The sequence below is a fragment of the Mastigoproctus giganteus genome, chromosome 5 (genome assembly GCF_048544385.1).
Source record: "Mastigoproctus giganteus isolate SK-2022 chromosome 5, ASM4854438v1, whole genome shotgun sequence".
Classification (NCBI taxonomy): Eukaryota; Metazoa; Arthropoda; class Arachnida; order Uropygi; family Thelyphonidae; genus Mastigoproctus; species Mastigoproctus giganteus.
The window spans coordinates 28,056,634-28,075,868 of NC_143579.1; the positions used below are offsets into that span (position 1 = coordinate 28,056,634).

At 34.7% G+C, this 19,235-nt stretch overlaps 1 protein-coding gene across 3 annotated transcripts in view; it reads right to left on the reverse strand.

Annotated features, from left to right (window-relative positions):
- Nucleotides 1-867: 867 nt before the first annotated feature.
- LOC150085267 (thrombospondin type-1 domain-containing protein 4-like) overlaps nucleotides 868-19,235 on the reverse strand; it is a 326,936-nt gene continuing 308,568 nt past the window's right edge. For all 3 annotated transcript variants that reach the window (XM_090373963.1, XM_090373960.1, XM_090373961.1), the window contains 4 exons: nucleotides 13,313-13,486; nucleotides 10,825-11,004; nucleotides 4,188-4,344; nucleotides 868-1,934 (listed from right to left, as the gene is read on the reverse strand). In XM_090373963.1, coding sequence (XP_090230089.1) covers nucleotides 1,822-1,934; nucleotides 4,188-4,344; nucleotides 10,825-11,004; nucleotides 13,313-13,486 — 624 coding nt within the window. In that variant the 3' untranslated portion in view covers nucleotides 868-1,821. The remainder of the gene's footprint in view (nucleotides 1,935-4,187; nucleotides 4,345-10,824; nucleotides 11,005-13,312; nucleotides 13,487-19,235) is intronic.

Sequence of the window (19,235 nt, forward strand, 5' to 3'; positions counted from 1 at the left end):
ATAGTTTGAGTATAAAACCTTTGAAGCTGCTCCTGTGTGTGTGTGTGTGTGTGCGCGCAGAGAACAGCATGTTCATACTTTTTTTTTTAGTGCTTTTGAAAAACTGAATTTTTTTTCAACAATAAGTGTTTCAACATGGCAGAAATAGGTGTTTAAACCACAATACTGTGGCACTTCCCTAGAAAGCAAGTGCCACAAGTCTCATCTATGGTTACAACACAATCCAAAATTGAAAGATGTTTTCTTTACTTTTATAAGGCATTAGCTACTGCTGATTCAAGTCTTATTTGCAGTTTCTGGTCACTATTGAGACATTGGTAATTTACTTTATATAGATCTTTCTGAACTACAACCCATCATAGATGGCAGTGCACACAGACCCATGAACTGGTGTCCAGAAACTGGATCAACGTATGTCAAAATACATTTGGACACCACTGCTAATCAGGTATTATGATATATGGTAATATGAACGCAGTGAATAGCATCATTATGACCCTGTTACTATGCATCATGATAGTTGTATTTGTAATATAACTATAATCCAATAGTATTCATTCCCATGCTTTTATCCACAATAGTATACAATTTAGCCCTGGTATTAGAAATCTCATTTAAATCACCCTTGATTATCTAATAAAAAAAAATGACTGAAATTAAAAAAAACAAAACCTTTTTGCTATTGTTGTGAAGGTAGTTGCAAAGTCATAAGTATGCTTTATTATTTATTATTTTTTTAAAGTAATCACTTTTTTTGCACATTTTAACCGAGCAGGAATAATTACAAGTTGGTTTTTAAAAAAATATGACACTGTAGAGAGCAATGACAAAAACAAGATGATTGCCAAGTTTACAATATATGAAAACTGCTATTTTACAATGAAAGGCACAATTTTATTTCTGACCACCAAGTGTGCATAATACAACAGTTTATGGTCCATGCACGCAAACACACATACATGTACTGTGTTGTTAAGAGTCTTGTTAAAGCACAGCAGGCATAGGGAGATCTCACAAACAGACCAAGTAACCAGAACCCAACAATATTCTTAACCAGAGTATTTCCTAATTGGAAATACTACAATTTTATCTGGTTTATAACAGTCACTGCACTTTTTAATAAATATATTTCAGTTGTCACCTTTAAAAAATACAGACACAAAACATTCACAGACATGAAACTGGCAGGTCAGTTTTTGCTCCTAGCAGTTCATTCACAAAGGCACTTGTACCAGTTTATCAGAACTGTACATTTTGAAACATTTTATGCAGCCTATACACTAGTATACCAAATACTACTTGTATATGGAGCATCGTATATATTTATACTTATAGAATAAGGTTTCAATTTTTAACTACTGGTAATACCTCTGCTTCCATTCATAGCAAAAGGAGATAGATTCAGTATCGTTCTTTTCTTTCACAGTTACAGTCTCCATTATTGTCTCCCATGTTACATTACTCCATTACAGATGTAAAGTTTTTAAATTTCCTTTAAATAAATGGATAATTTCTGACATCGGCTGTACATTATTGAAGTTCTTCACAATCTTCATTTGGCACATTCTCAATCTTATTTATTTTTTTTGGATTACTTTGCTTTAGAAAGCAAAAGATGCAGCAATACAATCTGCAACACTATAAAGTTCCATCACAGTCTTCCAGCTGTTAGGTTGGTGGCATTTGGTTGAGACCTCTGATCAGAGGATGGCACAAAAAAGGCATTGCAGAATTCTGTGCTTAAGTTCTGTTCCCACTGCAGCAGTAGTACTGGGCCAGAGTTTGGTAAGATTTCTGTTTAAACTCCTGGTCAACATGTTCCTACCTCATCTGGTAGCAAGAATCACAACATATATTGCGATAATAGGGATAACTGCATAGCCGAGCCTGTACCACTAAGTTACAGTTACGAAACCTGTCTGTGCAGCCGGTATCTGAAAAATAAATATAAGAAGTTTAAAATGCATAAAAAAAAGTAGCCAAAGTTATAACAGTAAATGATAACATTATCTTAAGTAAATAAAATTATTCAATAAATTATGAACAAATTTAAATTTAAATGTTTCAACAGTGCAGGCATATAAATCTCATTGCTTTTCAAAGGCTGAGAGCAGAATGTGCAAAATATGGTCAAATAGGAGTCCAACCGTCACTTTATGTGGAGGAATAATAACATTCTATATGCAAAGGTCCAGTAAATCACATCCAGCCATCACTGGGAAGCTACATAGCCTTGTTCTTTATTGTTAACCACTTTTCTGACTGTAAAAAAGCGTGGGGGGGAGATAAACTGCAGCCATTATCAGTCCACTGCAGGATGGAAGCCTCCTCAACAATGGACCATAATCTGCCACACTGTTCCAGTGGGTTGGCAGATCAACCATATTTAGTAGTCAGGGGCTTGAACCCTGGTCTACTCAAAGAGCATGTGCTATTGCACACCTGCTCTTGACCACTCAGCTACAGCGGCCACTTAAAACCTTAAAATCATTAGCAAATTTTGACAAGGGAATACAGCAAAAATTGCCAGATGTCAGGGGGCGGGGACTCCAGCACTGATCCATAATGCACTGTACTTGTTCACTAGTCCACTCTGAAGAATGCCCATTTTCAGCCACATCCCCCCCCCCCATTCACCTAAGGATCTATCTTGTAATCCCATTTTTCTCTAGTTTACAAAATAGCCTGGTTTGAGGAACAGTATAAAAAGCTTTACTAAAATCTAGCTGTATGTCTAAGTGGGATCCTAGACTCAGCTGTTCTATGACCGTGTCATTATAGGTAATTAGATTGGTCAAATAAGTCTTCACAGATCCATGCAAAGATCCCTTTAGAATTCCATTCTTATTGAGGAGGTTCTCATATCATGTCACTGACAAACAGACTCTATGATCTTGCCCATCAGGGAGATCACCCCAGCATTTAATGATCTTATTAATATTCCTAATAGGCTAATGCACTTATATGTTGGCTAGATGAACTGTTAAAGGAAAGCAAAATGTAATAACATGCAGTTCATCTAGCAGGTACTTCTCAGAGATAATTATATCATTTATTTCAGGAATAATCTGATTCATTCACTTTTTTTCTTGAGTCAAACAGACTTCCCATTGTAACGATCATCACAAAGTCATATTCAACTCATCTGCCACTACGCCTGGATTATCTATGATTGCACAGCTTTGATCTTGTAAGGGACATACCCAATTTACTTCATTTTATTGAATTTATGTACGAGTAGGAGTTATTATCCTTGTTCTTAGCTCTCTTTGTCAGTGATTTTTCATTAATGGGATAAAACTGCTTTTGTCTGTTTTATCTCATATATGTCAAACAAATCAATAGTTTTAGCTGACTTTTTTTTTGTTCAGTTAAATCTGTCACTTATATCATCATCGTTCATTTTAGGGTGCCTCACTGGAAAGGATGCGTTTGTGGCATTTATATCTAAATAGTATACAATTCACTTCAAATACCTAAATCTGCTATATTCCCTCCCCCAACACACAAAATTATAAGCAATCACCCTTCATAATATAATATAAGCAATCATGCTGCCATATTTTTGACATTGCTTGAATTGTAAGGGAAGACTGGATGAAGGATAGTGCCCCTTTATTCAAACATTCTTTGAAATATTGGAATAAATAAGTCTAGTTGATTCAAAAATTTAATCCTGCTTCATATGTTGCTGGTCCGTGATTTCTTGTATGTAGGAGGAACTACCCCTAATGAAGGTTTAACCATAAAATCATCCATAAAAAGGCACTCACTCACTCATGTGCCCATTCAAGTTACCTAAAGAGAGTTATCTTCTTGCAGTTGTTTAGCCAGTATTATGCCCTTCTACTGTCATCACTCACTACAAAGACTCAACATCTATCTCGCATGGATTGGGTCCTAGGAACAATCTGATTACTTTCACTTTTAATAGGAAGCATATCTCCTGAATGCACTTTTTACCATAATGAAATGATGAATTGGTAAACTGGACAAAGAATAAACATTAACTTACATAGAATTCAGCAGTGTATTACTGTAGCAAAGTCATAATGGAATTCAAACACATAATTAGAATGTTCTTTATAGTATGTACACCTAAGTTAAATCAGTAGTTTTATCATAAAATACAATTTGTTATTTTTAACTGTGAATGCAGTGAAATATGTGCATTATTTGTCTCCTACCTTTCTTTGGATTTTGGACAAGTGGACAGTCTTGAGTGTTGCATGCTTGCCTTGAAGGTGGTCTTGATAACTCAGGACAATCCTGACCGACTCTATGCTGCTGGTCAACACATGCCACTTCCCTTGTCTGTACTCCTGTATTACAGGATCTTGAGCACTAAAGAAGAAAAAAAAAATAATACCTCTATTTATTAACTAAGGTGCTGACTACTATGTTGGCATATGCAAAGTTAATGCCTATAGTGCTAAATACCACACAAATATATTCATATAAAAGTAAGAAAATGCCAAGTTGTCAAGATATGTGCACACCAGATATTTCTGTATTGTACCAATTTTTTTTTTTTTAACTTCCATTAGATTAAGATTTTACATATCTCATGCACAATGCTATAACTATTGCTATTAGCCATCCACAGTATAAATGGGTGCTGAATGCCAGAGTTTTAAATATCACAGATTAACTTGTGATGTGGTACAAATTCTCAAATCCAGCTTTCCAATAACTGATACATTTTCGAATCTGTTAGCAGTCATAAATTTTTGCTGTTATTGGTCACGTGAGAGGTATGATAGACTTCCAAAAGAAAGCTCGTAGAGTAGAAGTTATGAATACAGTTTAACTGATCTATAATAATATAAACACTTATGTTATGTTCTTAATGGTATTATTATATTATATTTGGTTATCCTGCACTTTAGTGTCATGAGTCATGTTCGGCCCCCAAGTCACTGCTAGCTCCAACCTGGCATGAATCGTATTCTGTCGGGCAATTCCGACTTAACTGAGCATGTGCGGCACTGACTATATACTGGCAATGTACTACATATGTGCAGTAATTTTTTTTTTTTTTTTTTTTTTGTTTTCAGAAAGAATAAAAAACAATTTCCTAACTACATAAGAATTTTATTATAAAAATAAAAGTAGAGTTATAAAAACAATAATGAAGTAGGTAATTATTATTAATTTTTAATTATTATTTTCAGGTAATATATTTTGATTTGCCTGAAAATAATAATATGAGTATATTTTGTGATTATTTGTATATATTTGTAATTGTGAATTACTACATATGTGAAAAGGTGAATTAAATAAAAATACATATAGTACTTAATGCTATAGATCCAATCATTTTAACTTTCTATCTATCTATCTATCTATCTATCTATACACACACACACACACACACACATGTATCTTCCCCAATTGATTCAGGAGTATTGTGTTATCAAAACTTATCCAAACACAGAAATAGCGTTACGAATTTTTCTTACCCTGCCTGTAATAGTAGCTTCTTGTGAAAGGTCCTCGAGTAAACTCATATTGATTAAAAATCACCTTAGATCAACAACTGGACAAGAACAACTAACCAATATATGAACTGTATCCATTGAAACTCACATTGCACGAAACATAAATTGGGATAAAATTATCAATGATTTCGCATTGGCAAAAGGGAGAAAAATTCAATTAAAATAATACATCTTCAGTTTATTTTCACTTGAAATGGTTTTTAACAAATGTACTACCATACTTTTTGGAAAGTTTAATATATATATATATATACAGGTAGGACCCACTTTACGACATGGTTAGGTTCCAGCAAAACAGGGTCGTAAAATGAAAAGTCATAAAACAAGACCAAATTATAATGTAATTGAATGAGACAGGTTCTAAAATTTTTCCAAGTGTGCACCACTAATATTTTTGATCTTTATAAATAATTAAATATTTTAAACATTTAATGTACATGTTTTATTTATACTTATATATAAAATAAAATTTTACTTTGGTCCCGTGGAGTCATCACTTGAGTACGTATTTACTCAAGTGATGACTCCACTACCCATTTCGTCCATATTAAAAACTAAATCAGGGTGGTAATTGCCTTCGTCTATTAAGCATTTAAATTCGGAACGATACTCTTCCACCACTGCAACGTCAGCACTGGCAACCTCACCTGACACTTTCATTTGTGAATTTTATAACAGTTTTTAAACTGATGAAACCACCCTTTGCTGACCATAAATGTTTCAGTGTCACCAGACTCCTCACATATTTCGTCAAATAACGACTCTGCCTTGTCCAGAATTACCACCTGTGTAATCGTTGATAGAGTAGAAGGTGCTAAACTCGATGCCTTACACACATCTGACCAATGCTTACCAGACTCCATGTGACGACCACATCCATTTTCTCCTTAATTGTTAGTGTTTAACACTCTCCCCCCCTCCGACACAGAAACTGTCCTACACTTAGAGCTCGTGGTTACACAAAAATTATTATTAATGAGAAATAACACTGTGTAACCCATTAACAATTGAGGGAAAATTCATAACGAAACGAACATGGCACATTGAATGTAAACAACTCTTGGCATAGCTATCATTCCACCCACAATGCACCACGAAAAACAAAAGAAATGCCTAGTGTGTGTTTGGACTTGCAGGTGTTGCTGCAACGTGTTACTGATTTGATTTTTTTTATTTTCAATTTTTTCAGGTAATAATTTGAAACAGTCAATGTTAAAAATCGTAAAATGGACCATCATAAAACGGGAACTATATAGATATAGATAGAAAGTTAAAATCATTGGATCTTTATGTATTTTTATTTCATTAACATTTTCACAAGTGTAAAAATTCACAAATTATTAAAAATTTATACAAATAATCACAAAATATATTACCTGAAAATAATAATTAAAAATTAAAATATATTATCAAATTCTTATGTAGTCAGGAAATTGTTTTTATTCTTTCTGTAAATGAAAAAAAAGACCAGCAGACATTGTGAGTGTCGCACATGCTCCGTCAGAATATGTGGACCGGCAGATACGGAGAGTGTCGCACATGCTCTGTGACAATTCCCAGCACTGGCAGATACGGCGGCAACCGGCAGATAGAGTGAGTGTCATGCATGCTCAGCAAGTCGGAACTGTCCGTCAGAATACGATTCACGACAGGTTGGAGTTGCCGGTAACTTGCAGGCTGGCCATGACTCACGACACTAAAGTGCAGGATTACCTTATATTTTAAAAATAAAATTTCATGATCTGTTGTGTTGTGGACTTATTTTCTCACCTAATATTTAGAAGATATTAGGCTGTGAAATGGTATTTCTCTTTTAAATGTTCCTTGCTCAAATGCAAATCAAAGAAAGATAGAGTAGTAATGTTCTTTTTCAGACTTGTTTAAACAAAATAAATTATAATTTATGGCTCTGATTTTCTAAGTGATCCTTCCCACAATGAAACCTGAAATGACTTCAGAAACAGTAATAAACAGTTTCCCATTCATTGACTTAATGTAATGCGCACAATTATAAAAAAATATAAATAAATAAAATGTTCAACTACTACATATCTCTATTAAATAGATAATCAAATTGGTTCTTTGAATAAATCTTGCAGTACATGATTTACTCAAATGATACAATTGTCAATAAGTTTTGAAATCTAACAATTGCCTTTTGAAAAGTAACAACAGCTTAAGTGTTGCTAGATTTGAAAGTTTGTATTTGAATTCCATTTTATAAATCAAGTTTTCCTAGTCTAAATCAGTTTTACATAACCTGTGCAGTTATGTAAAACTGATTTTACTAAATGGTAAAAAAATTAAAAATGGTACATCATTTGTTTGCACTTTATTCAAATTATCTTTGAGGGGGGGGGATGCATCCACACATAGGAACAATTTCTATGGCATCATATAATCATATTGAGAGGAAAAAAAAAAAAAAAGTTTATTTTTTGCCAAAGAATCATTTCTTGTGTCAATTATGCAGATACTAGGACTACAGATTGTGAATCACCTTATACAGGGTGATTCACTACCAGTGCGACAAACTTGCAGGTGTAGGGGGCACAAAGACGAATCGGAATCACATAGCATTGCAGGGTCCGAAATGCCTTCATGCGGTAGAGGACGTTGAACGGGAGGTCGCGTGAACAGCAATCCCGCTGGAAGTCCACATTTGCGAAATGGTTCCCGAGGCAGTAGGATGGACGAGTATTCAAATGTTGAACTGGCCGACATGGAGCTGCGGACTGTAACGGGCGCGCCGCTCTGCGCTTGTACCAGGAACATTTTCCGCACAGGCGTGCTCCTCATCATACGATTTTCGCACGTGTGCACAGAAGGTTACGTGGGACTGGTTGTTTCACGAGAGGTACCATGAATCGAGAGCGAACGACGAGGATGCCAGACAATGAGGAGAATGTCCTACGTCTTGCAGAAGGCAATCCGAGTACGAGTACTTGAGTGATATGCCAACGATTGGGTATTTCCCAATCCACTGTATGGAGGATACTGTCAACAAACCAAATGAGTTCATACCATCTGCAACGTGTCCAATCATTGGAGCCTGCGGATTATCCACTCCGGAAGACTTTTGCTACTTGGTTTCTTCAACAGAAATGGTTTGCAAATGCTGACTTCCAGCGGGATCGCTGTTCACGCGACCTCCCGTTCAACGTCCTCTACCGCATGATGAAGGCATTTCGGACCCTGCACTGCTATGTGATTCCGATTCGTCTTTGTGTCCCTTACACTTCCTGCAAGTTTGTCACACTGGTAGTGAATCACCCTGTATACTTAGTTCAAATATAAAGAAAGACAGTAATTCACTGAATATATCATCTTGATATGACCTATCAACCATATCTTTATTGGTATCAGTCAAATCAATCAGTCTTTATTGGTACAAGAAAGATTGATTATTTCAAAAGAAAAAATACTATTCCCAAATTTAAACATATAGAGCAGTGATTTTAAAATATTTTTACTTTTTTTGAAAGTGACTCACAGTAAGAAATACATTTTAACATCGTGACCCAGTACACACACAACTGATATAGAGATTATAATGTTCCTTATCAACCAACAGATAATGAGTAAATAAATGGGAAAGAAAATTAAACTGGTGCACATAAGTAAATGAGTAATAACAACATATACTGGCACAAATACACAGATATAAATATAATTCAATATAAATATAGTTCAATGTAATTTAGCCTATATGCATCCACAAAAAAAAAGTGTACAGCCCTTTGACAAGTGCGGTGATTCCTTGAATACTAAAAATAGAAACACTAACAGTAAGTCATATGTCAAGAATAGTCTAATTATATGCTGTAAGCAGTTCTTGTGGGCTGGTTACCATCTTTTTCAGTGAAATGTAGACGTACGTACATGTTAACTTTACTGCATACATTCCTGTATTCAGGAAAATTAGCATGGTCAAGTGAAATTGGCACATTCTCTGATGAAAGTAAACTATCAGAAACATCTTACAGCATTTAATCAGACTGTTTCTGACATCTCTTTATTGGTGGCATTCCTACTTTTCCCCTTTCAAACATTCCAGGAATTATAATCAAATCATATCACTCATTTACTGTGCATCCATCTGTATTTTGTGTGGTGGCTAATTAAACAGTAAGTTAGCAAAAGCTGTTTACATCTTATTTGTGTACACAGCTAAAGGATTAAGTATACAAAATATATCAATCACATATTGTGAAGCAAGTCACCACAATTTGTCTTGGTCTTTGCACTTTAGATAAATAGATTGCTTTCTAAGGAGATGCTTGTTGCTGTTTGTAAGTTTGCCATTACCCAGCCAGCAAGCAAGCAAATCAAATCATCTGAGAGGTTGGTTCTTCATCGAGAATTAACCGGTTGTAATAGGAAAATTTTCGTCATGTAGGACCTGACAGTATAGTGATGAAATATTCCAAAATATTAGAGATGAGAGATACAAAAAGGTTCTGATTATTACATCACAAGTAAATTTAAAACAAAGGCTTCACGCACAATGAGGCTTTTGCAAGCTCACTTTTTTTTTCCCTTTTTTTTTTTTTTTTTTTTAAGCTTTCATATATCTGAAGCCTTTGCTCCAAATTTATATGGTTTCCTTAACAGATTAGAATGTCTTTTTGTCCTACTTATTAACTTTACCATCTGTATTACATCTTACAAAACCATCATACCCTATTTAATGAAATCATCTCAAAGTCATCAATATGAAATTCCCATTTAGTTATATTGCAACAGCGTTTCTAATATTCACTTATGAATGAATTGAACTTCACATACTTTATAGCATGACAGAATAAAATAGGAATCAAAAATAATGAATCTGGCAAGGTTAATATAATAGTGAGCAGGTTTATTTGGGACAGTCTTTGTTACCTGCATTATGTAACTCTGTTGTTTAATATTTAGGAAAGGATGTTACATGGTTGTTTTCCATTGAGATTATTACTCTGATTAATACCACTCATATACCATGTGAAATAAATAATATAGTTTATTAAGCTAATCGCCTAAACCACTATACAATTTAAGGTGATGTTTCAGGCATCTTACCAATATCCATCAACAGACCATGCTGCTGACAAACTCCTTTTGCTAATGTTCCCAGAAAGGTATGCACTTCAGGTTTTTGGGAGCATCAGCAAGAGGAGTCTGTCAGCAGCATGGTCTGATAATGGGTATTGATAAGATGCCTGGAACATCACTTTAAGCTGTATAGTGGTTTCGGTTAATAAACTATTAGCTTAATAAACTGTTGTTTACTATTAGAAAAGAAAAGAAAGTGTCTAAATTTTTATTGCTTAAAAGTAATCACCTCTGCCCATTCGGTCATGGACCATTCTGATCTACATGGGGATTCCTCACATAGTTTTTCTGCAGTAGGCTTTTCTTCCAGTTTGCAGTCTTCATCCACACTGGCATGCCATTGACCCCGGACTTGTGTTAAACATAAGACTGTACGAACCTTAGTTCCATTACCACATGTAACAGAACACTAAGGAAAAGTAAATGTGAATTAGAAAGATTAATACAGTACATTTAAAACTAACATTCAGTTTGATTCTTACTACAATTCTGAGTGTTGTATTTTTGTTTTCCATTTAAAAAATTTTAATAGTATATTTCAAATCTAAATATGAGCATTAATTGAAAAATGTTAGTTCCAGAAAATCTACATTTCTAATTTATTCAGTTCATCAAAATACAAGTTTAAAGAGAAAAATTCACATTAGTTTTATTGTTATTAAAATATTTATTTCTATAAAACAGATTGCCAATAGAACTGAGAAATTTTATCTTATTTGAAATATATTTTGCAATGGACCCTGCAAATTATGGTGTGATTCAATCTGCACCTATGCATTATTTTTAGAACGGTTGTTTAGGGATGAATTGCTAAAATCATGCATTCTGCTTCATTCCTCTATCTTACAAATGTTGTAACAACTGGCAATACATTTCAAGTACAAATAAGAATTGCTTATACATTATATTTATCATTTCTACATATTTCACTATTTAAATCAGTAATACAATTCTCAAAAGTCGGTACCAATTACTCATACTTCAGTTATAAAAATTTGTTTAATGCTCCTCAGTTGATAAACAAGAAGTACAAATTGATCGAGAAGGAAAGGAATCAAATATGGCACACGGAGTCATGAAGTTTATGCACACCAATTCAGTATTTAATTGTATACGTGAGAAAACATAAAATAAGACCAACAGGAATGTTATGATGACAGTTTTTTTAATAAAATTATTTCCTTTTCTAATATCTATTCAGCATTCAAATTATCTAACAAATACTGTAGTTATAATTAGACAAATAGAAAATCAAAAGGCAATTTTGAATTAACAAGATACAGATCATGCAGAAATGGTTTTCCTGTAAAAAAAAAAAAATTACATAGGAAATGTGATGCCAGGACTAAAAATTACTTTGTAATCAAGTGTGTTTGGTAGAAGTTGGTTCATTTTCATACCCTAAGGATGGCTGTGATCACATATTCTACCTGGGGTAGAATATGTGATCACAACTAAACATATTTGTGTGATTAAATCTGCACACTGCCATAAACAGCTCATTGTTAATTAATCACTGGTATTTTGGCTGCTGTAAAGATAACTGTAATTGTTTTTACAACAGCTGAAATACCAGAGTATGAAAACAATTTGTTTTAATCTTTTTGGCTATGTCAAGAACAATGGTTTACTCCTATCCAATATATTCTTCTCATTCCTGGATGAGTCAAAAAGCCAAATCATCCATGCTGTTGAAATAATCAATCCACAACTGCCCATTAGCCCCTTGCACAAGTTTCATTATTACCTTTAATTTTGTCGGCTATAAATTGTGCCAAAGTGGAAATTTTATTGAGGAATTTTAATAAAGATTAAAATTAAGGAACAGGAAATCAAATTTAAGAAGCAGAAAGGGGGGAAAAAAATGACTCTTCTCCTTTACAATCAAAATGGCAAGGCAGTGGTGTGAACAGTTTTCATGCTGTTATATATGAAGCATGAAGATTCTTTTTTGGACAATGTATACATATGGAGTGTTTAGAAAAGTCCTGATTCCCTGGGCAACTCCATAGCCAGGTGGGCAGGAGCAGCAGTGCGTAGCGCACACTTCTTGATTAGACCGGGGTTCAAGCCCGTGACCACCAAATACGGAGGATGCGGAAAGGTCAGGGAATGACCACCGCATATCTCCGGAGCAATATGACCTTAGTTGCTAATGCTCCTAAAAACCAAATAACAACAACAACCTGATTCCCTGTTCCTAAGTGATAAATATAGACATTTATAAATAGGAATTTATCTATCAGACCATGTGCTTGTTTAGACCATTTTTTTTTTAGGGTACTGTCAACCAAACAATTTATTTCAACATATTATGGTTTGGGGCTCAGGTGGGACTGTTTGGTCAGATGAGATTTCAGAAAGACAGACCTAGTTCATTGTACCATCAGCATGTGGGAATTCCTCAATGAAATGTTCTGATATTATTATTATTATTATTAACCGTATGGTGCAAGGAAGCCTGTGGCTTATGCTGCAACATGTTTCACTAATTTTATCTGCTTCCTTACACTGGCTTCCCCAAAGCCATCATCACATGGCAGTACATTATAGGGCATTAATTAAGCAGAAAGTGACTGGAGGCCTTACCACATAACTGAGGACTAAAGAACCCTGTAAATAAATAATTCTACTACTTTGTTTTGATCACAAAAATCATAAGCACTGTTCTGAAAGTTCAAATTTAATCAGTAGAATGATACATTTATATACTATACCTGTCCCCATGATCCTGTGAACCACTTTCCTCCACATCCCTTACTGGTTGTACAAACTTGCTCTTCTGCAGGTTTCTTAGCTAAATCGCAACTGCCAACAGCTTCTGTTTTTCCTGTACCTAAGAGGCACATCACTTTCCTAGTTCTTTTGCCAGTTCCACAGGTAGTTGAGCACTGTTATGCAAATAGAATTTGATAGATTACAACATATGTTATACTCCAGAGCAATATTACAAATACAGTCAACAGGCCTACAAATTGAAACTTGTGAAGTGGGGTTTCTATTCCGATATGTTAAGTTTGCTAAGTTAATTTAAAAACTGACATTTTTTTTTTTTTTTATCACGACTTTCCATAAGTTAAAAAAGGAAAACATGTTTTTCCTTATTTTATAAATTCTATTTTATTTACCCAAATAACAATAAGAACAACAATTAAAGTAAGGAAAATGAAAAATTTTAATACAGATTTACCAAGACACCTTCCTTTTCCAAAACCATGAGTAATCTGTCAGCATTTTTTGACTTCCTTATAGTATCATCTTTCCATCTCCTTTATATCTTTGTGTAATTTCTTACTCTTGTTCCACACAGATGGAACCAAGAATTTCTGGAAATAAAATGTGTGTGGATTCCCACATCACCTTTCTACCCCCCCCCCCCAGAAAATCTTGGGAATGCAAGAAATTAACAAGCTTGCCTTACAACTAATTTTGAAATTTACTGATCATATTTTCAATAATATTGTCATTAGCATTAGTAGAGGCATATGATGCAAGCAAGCTTATAAAAAAAAAAAAAAAAAAAAACCTTCCCATTTCACCCATCCATTTACTTCAAAAGTTTGTCCAGTTGCTCCTTAAATTTATTTAAACTATCAACTTCCGCAACAACGGATGGAAGTTTGTTCCTGCAATCAACCACCCACTGGCTAAAGGCAAATTTCTGCACATCTATTCTACAACTGTCTTTCCTCAATTTGAATTTATGCCCCCTCAGGTGTGTAATTAGCATTAGTAGAGGCATATGATGCAAGGAATCAAGCTTATGCAGCATCGGCCAAAAGAAAAAACCCTCCTATTTCACCCCTCCATTCATTCCAAATGCCTGTCCAGCTTAGCCTTAAATAATCTGAGAAAGAGGAAGAATCCCATCAGCATTGCACCTGCTCAATCCATTCAAGGCCTTATACACCTCAATCAGATCACCTCTCAAGTGCCTAGTCTCCAGATGCTCCTTATCCCTGCTAGCAGAACTTAAGCCTTTCTTCATAAGAGCACCCTTTTGTTGCCCTTCTCTGTACTACTCTTTCTAGTGACTACATCCTTCCTAAAATGAGGCTTCCAGACCTGTACGCAGTACTCTATGGTCAGGAAGCCTCATTTTGCCTATAGACCATTGCCTATGGTCTATAGGCAATGGTTGGTCAGGCCACTAAAGTGTGGCCTGACCATTGCGTTATACAAGGGGATAATCACCTCCTTCTCCCTGCTAGCAAAATTCCTGTATATCATTGACAAGACTCCATGATCTACTCTGGCAGCCTGTCTGCCCTGTCCAGAAAACTTCATATCTGACTGCACAATTACCCCCAGGTCTCTCTCTCATTCTCCACTACCCTAAGTGTAACACCACCCAGTTGGTACATTTCTCTGGGGTAAATACATAGAACCTTCAAATATCTACAAAGTAGCCAATTAAGAAGAGGTTTTTGTCTCTTTAAATGAATCAAATGTGTAACTGGAACAGAGCATAAATGTTTTACTTGAAGAACATGCTCTTCTACTGGTGAACAATCGCCACTCACTTTGTTCATATACATGAGGATCCTAATCTTGAAATATTGCTGTAAAAGGGTCAATCTTCCTGAGAAAAGCACGGAATGAACTATTCATGGAGTCTGCACCACAAACATTATATCCTGGAAAGAGTATGTTTTTAGCTTAAGAGTCTTAACCCATAGACTCTTAAGTCTATGGGTTAAGAGTCTAACCCATAGACTTAAGGGTTAGTCTATGGGTTAGACTTAACCCATAGGATTTCTGCAGAAGACAGAAGGTATAGGTGATGCAAATCTCTCACTAAATCATTTAGGTATTGTTCATTGCAACAATGAACTGTTGCAATTCATATACATATTCAAGTTGGGGACAGTCAGTGTCATCATATTTGTTATTTTGAGTTTCCAGTGTCAAAGTTATAGGCAGATCAGCCTTGCACTCTAGATTAGCAAAAGGAAGAGGCATTTTCTTGCCTCTATTTCAAAAATTGCTCAACACAAGTGCAACAAACTTTGTGGAGCCTATGGTTCATTTTTGAACCATATCCTATAATATTCTTATTTTTCCTTTGGTTTTTTTACAACAAAACTATCACAGAATTATACTTTTAGTAATGACCACTCTTATACCACGTAAATATTAAGATAGTTTATTCAGTTAAAACTAAATTCCTATACAATAATGAGGTGACATTTTGGGAACCTTGCTAGTATCCATCATCAGACCATATATTAGCTGTTGTCAGCCCCCTTGCTTGCCGAATGTTGCGATCCCTACTGTGTATACAGAATATAGGAATTTAGTTATTAACTGAATAAAAGTTCGTAACATTCATGTGGTATAAGAGAAATCATTACTAAAAGTATAATTCTATGGGAAAACACTACGTGACATCCTTCCCCGACTGTATGAGCTAAAATGGAAAGTAGTTAAAAATTAAATTGCAGAAAATACATGAGAGAGAGAGAGAGAGAGAGAGAGAGAGAGATGAAAGCTTAGTTTAGTTTATAAATGATATGATGTTTCATAAATTAATGAAAATTAAATTAAAACAAAAGTTAGTACACAGTGCATTACGTTTCAGGCATGTTTGATTTTTTTTTTTCTTAAATTAATTGAATTTTTTTTTTTTTATGTTTCTGTGATTAATAGAAATGAAAAGTAAATATAGTTATTTCCTTATAAATTAATTACTAAGGTTATAACTTTATAGAACACAAACTCTCTAGTTTAATGTTCTCTAAACTTAGCTGTTCAGTTTAATTACAACTGTATAATATTTATTACTCTCCTCCAGTATACTTTTAAAGTCTCTTTTCTCTACATGTGCAATACTCTGCAAAAGTCTTAGGCACCTTCTGAAACTTGAAAGATATGACATATGAGAAATGTTAGGTCATTAAAAATGATAATTCTGTTTGTTTATGTTTAAATTAACATAAAATAATAGGTGAATAAGCACAGTATCTTGAGAAAGCATTAAAAGTTGCCCAATAGAAATTCTGGCAACAAAATGTGCAAGTAGGTGTTGCCTCTCTAGTTATCGAATACTGAAGAAAAGTGATCTGATAGTCTATTATTGCTAAAATAATGAAAACAGTTGATAGTCTATTATAGGTAAAATATTGAAAACAGTTGATAATCAATATAATTCATGCTGTAAAATATAATAATGTGTGCATTTCCTTTTTTGACAGGAATATCTAAAAACACTAAAAAGAACTTCATACAAAAAAAATCACAAGTCATGTGTCAGTTACTTTGCACCAGCAAGGAAATTCTCAGAATGAAATTTCCTTTCAAACAGGAGTTTCTAGATGTGCCATACAACATATTTTGAAGAAATACAAAGAAGGTGGCAAGGTGGAAGATAAAATTCAGAGTGAGAGACCAGAAAAAACTGGCCAGAAGTGATGAACGGTATCTTAGGATAACATCTCTTAGAGATAGAAGAAAGTCAAGTACACTTCTTGCTGCAGAACTTGCTCAAGCTTCGCACCCAAGTACACCCATCTACAGAAATGGCCTTAATGGTAGAGTTGCAGAGCAGAAACCACTCTTATGGAAAGGAAATAAGACTAAAAGGTTTAAATATGCACAACAGTAAAAGGCTTGGGGAATCGAACAATGGAAAAAAGTCTTATAGAGTAACAAGTTGAAATTTGCGATTTTTGGAACAAAACAAAGGCAGTATATTAGAAGAAGAAAAGGAGAACAATTGCAAGAGAGCAATGCCTACTACCAACAGTAAAATATGATGGTGGATCTGTCCTAGTTTAGGGCTGCATCTCTGCAAGTGGAGTTGGTGATTTGTTTAGAATCCATGGTACAATGACTGCAGAAAAATATAGCAGGGATAAGGAGGTGATTATTCCCTTGTATAAGGCAATGGTCAGGCCACACCTAGAGTACTGTATACAGATCTGGAGGCCTCATTTCAAGAAGGATGTAGATGCTGGAACGAGTACAGAGAAGGGCAACAAGATTGGTGAATGGAACAAAGGGGTGCTCTTACGAAGAAAGGCTTAAGTTTTGCAAATTACAGTGTCTGGAGACTAGGCACCAGCGAGGTGATCTGATAGAGGTGTATAAAGCCTTGAATGGTTTGAGCATGCTCAATGCTGATGAGATTCTTCCTCTTGCTCAGAATAATCACCTGAGAGGGCATAAATTCAAATTGAGGAAAGACAGATGTAGGATAGACGTGAGGAAATTTGCAAGCGGGTGGTTGGTTGGTGGAACAGACTTCCATCCCTTGTCGTGGAGGTTGATAGCCTGAATAAGTTTAAGGCTCAGCTGGACAGGTATTTCGAACGAACAGAGGGGTGAAGTGGAAGTGGTTATTTTTTATTTATTTATTATTATTTTTTTTGGCTGATGCTGCATAAGCTTGCTTTCTTGCATCAAATGCCTCTACTAATGCTAATGCTAAAATACAAATAAATATTGATTCACCATGCTGTGCCTTCTGGCATGAGGATAATTGGTCTAAACTTCATCTTTCAGCATGACAATGAACCTAAGCACACTGCTAACACAGTAAAATCTTACTTAATGAGAAAACAGGATCAAAATGATCTGCAGCTAATGGAGTGGCCACCTCAAAGCCCAGATTTGAATATCATAGAGCCTATTTGGGATTACCTCGACAGAAAGAAGATGGAACGGCAGCCAAAATCAGCAGATGAACTGTGGAATGTTCTGCTTGATGCATGTAACAATATTTCACATGAATATTTACAAAAACTTCAAAACAGTATCCCTAACAGAATATCAGTGGTTTTGCAAGCAAAAAGGTGGACATACGAAATATTAAAGATAGCGTTCATATTTGTTTTGTTGTAACTTAACTTTGATCCACAATAAATGTTTTGTTTATTTCAGCCGATTTTATTGCTTTAATACTACACAATTCTTTTCCCACAGAGGATTTCGATGCCTGCCTAAGACTTTTGCACAGTACTGTGTATATATATGTATCCCTTCATAAGTGACACCATGCTCACGAGTCTTAGATAACAATACATGCAAAGTGTGCATGGACTGTCTAAAACTAAGCACATTTACTCTATGTTCTTTTTTACCATACAATTTGTATAGAAGAAAGAAATATTAACTGCTGAGTTTCTATTGATCTGATTTTAATGAAATTTGGAATGGCTCAACAAATATAAAACTTCATAAAAATCCGTCCAATGAGAGTCCATCTACTACATGCAGACAGAGGGTAAAGTAAGAATTATAAAATATGACGAGTATTCGAATTTTGAATATATAAAAAGTGCAGCAGTTTAGGGAAGCTCTGCAGTTTGAGAAATACCAACCTATTCCTTTATGAAATAGTACCTTTGCAATGATGCTGGTACTGGAAACAATTAATTAATTCCACCATTCTTCTCCTAGAAGAGGTTTGTGGGTAAAGTATACATTTTTTTTGCCACATTTAATTTATCTCACCAAAAGTAAGATAAAATGATTTCATTTGAAGATACTTTTTGAAAAATCAACAGTACAAGAATTGTATTGTTGCACATTGAATTTCTTTTATTGTGGCGTTTTTATATGCCAAAGTTATATGTTCTCATTTCCAAGCTGCTTTCAGAGGTATCAGATGTATGATGAAACTTGGATGCAGATAAGATA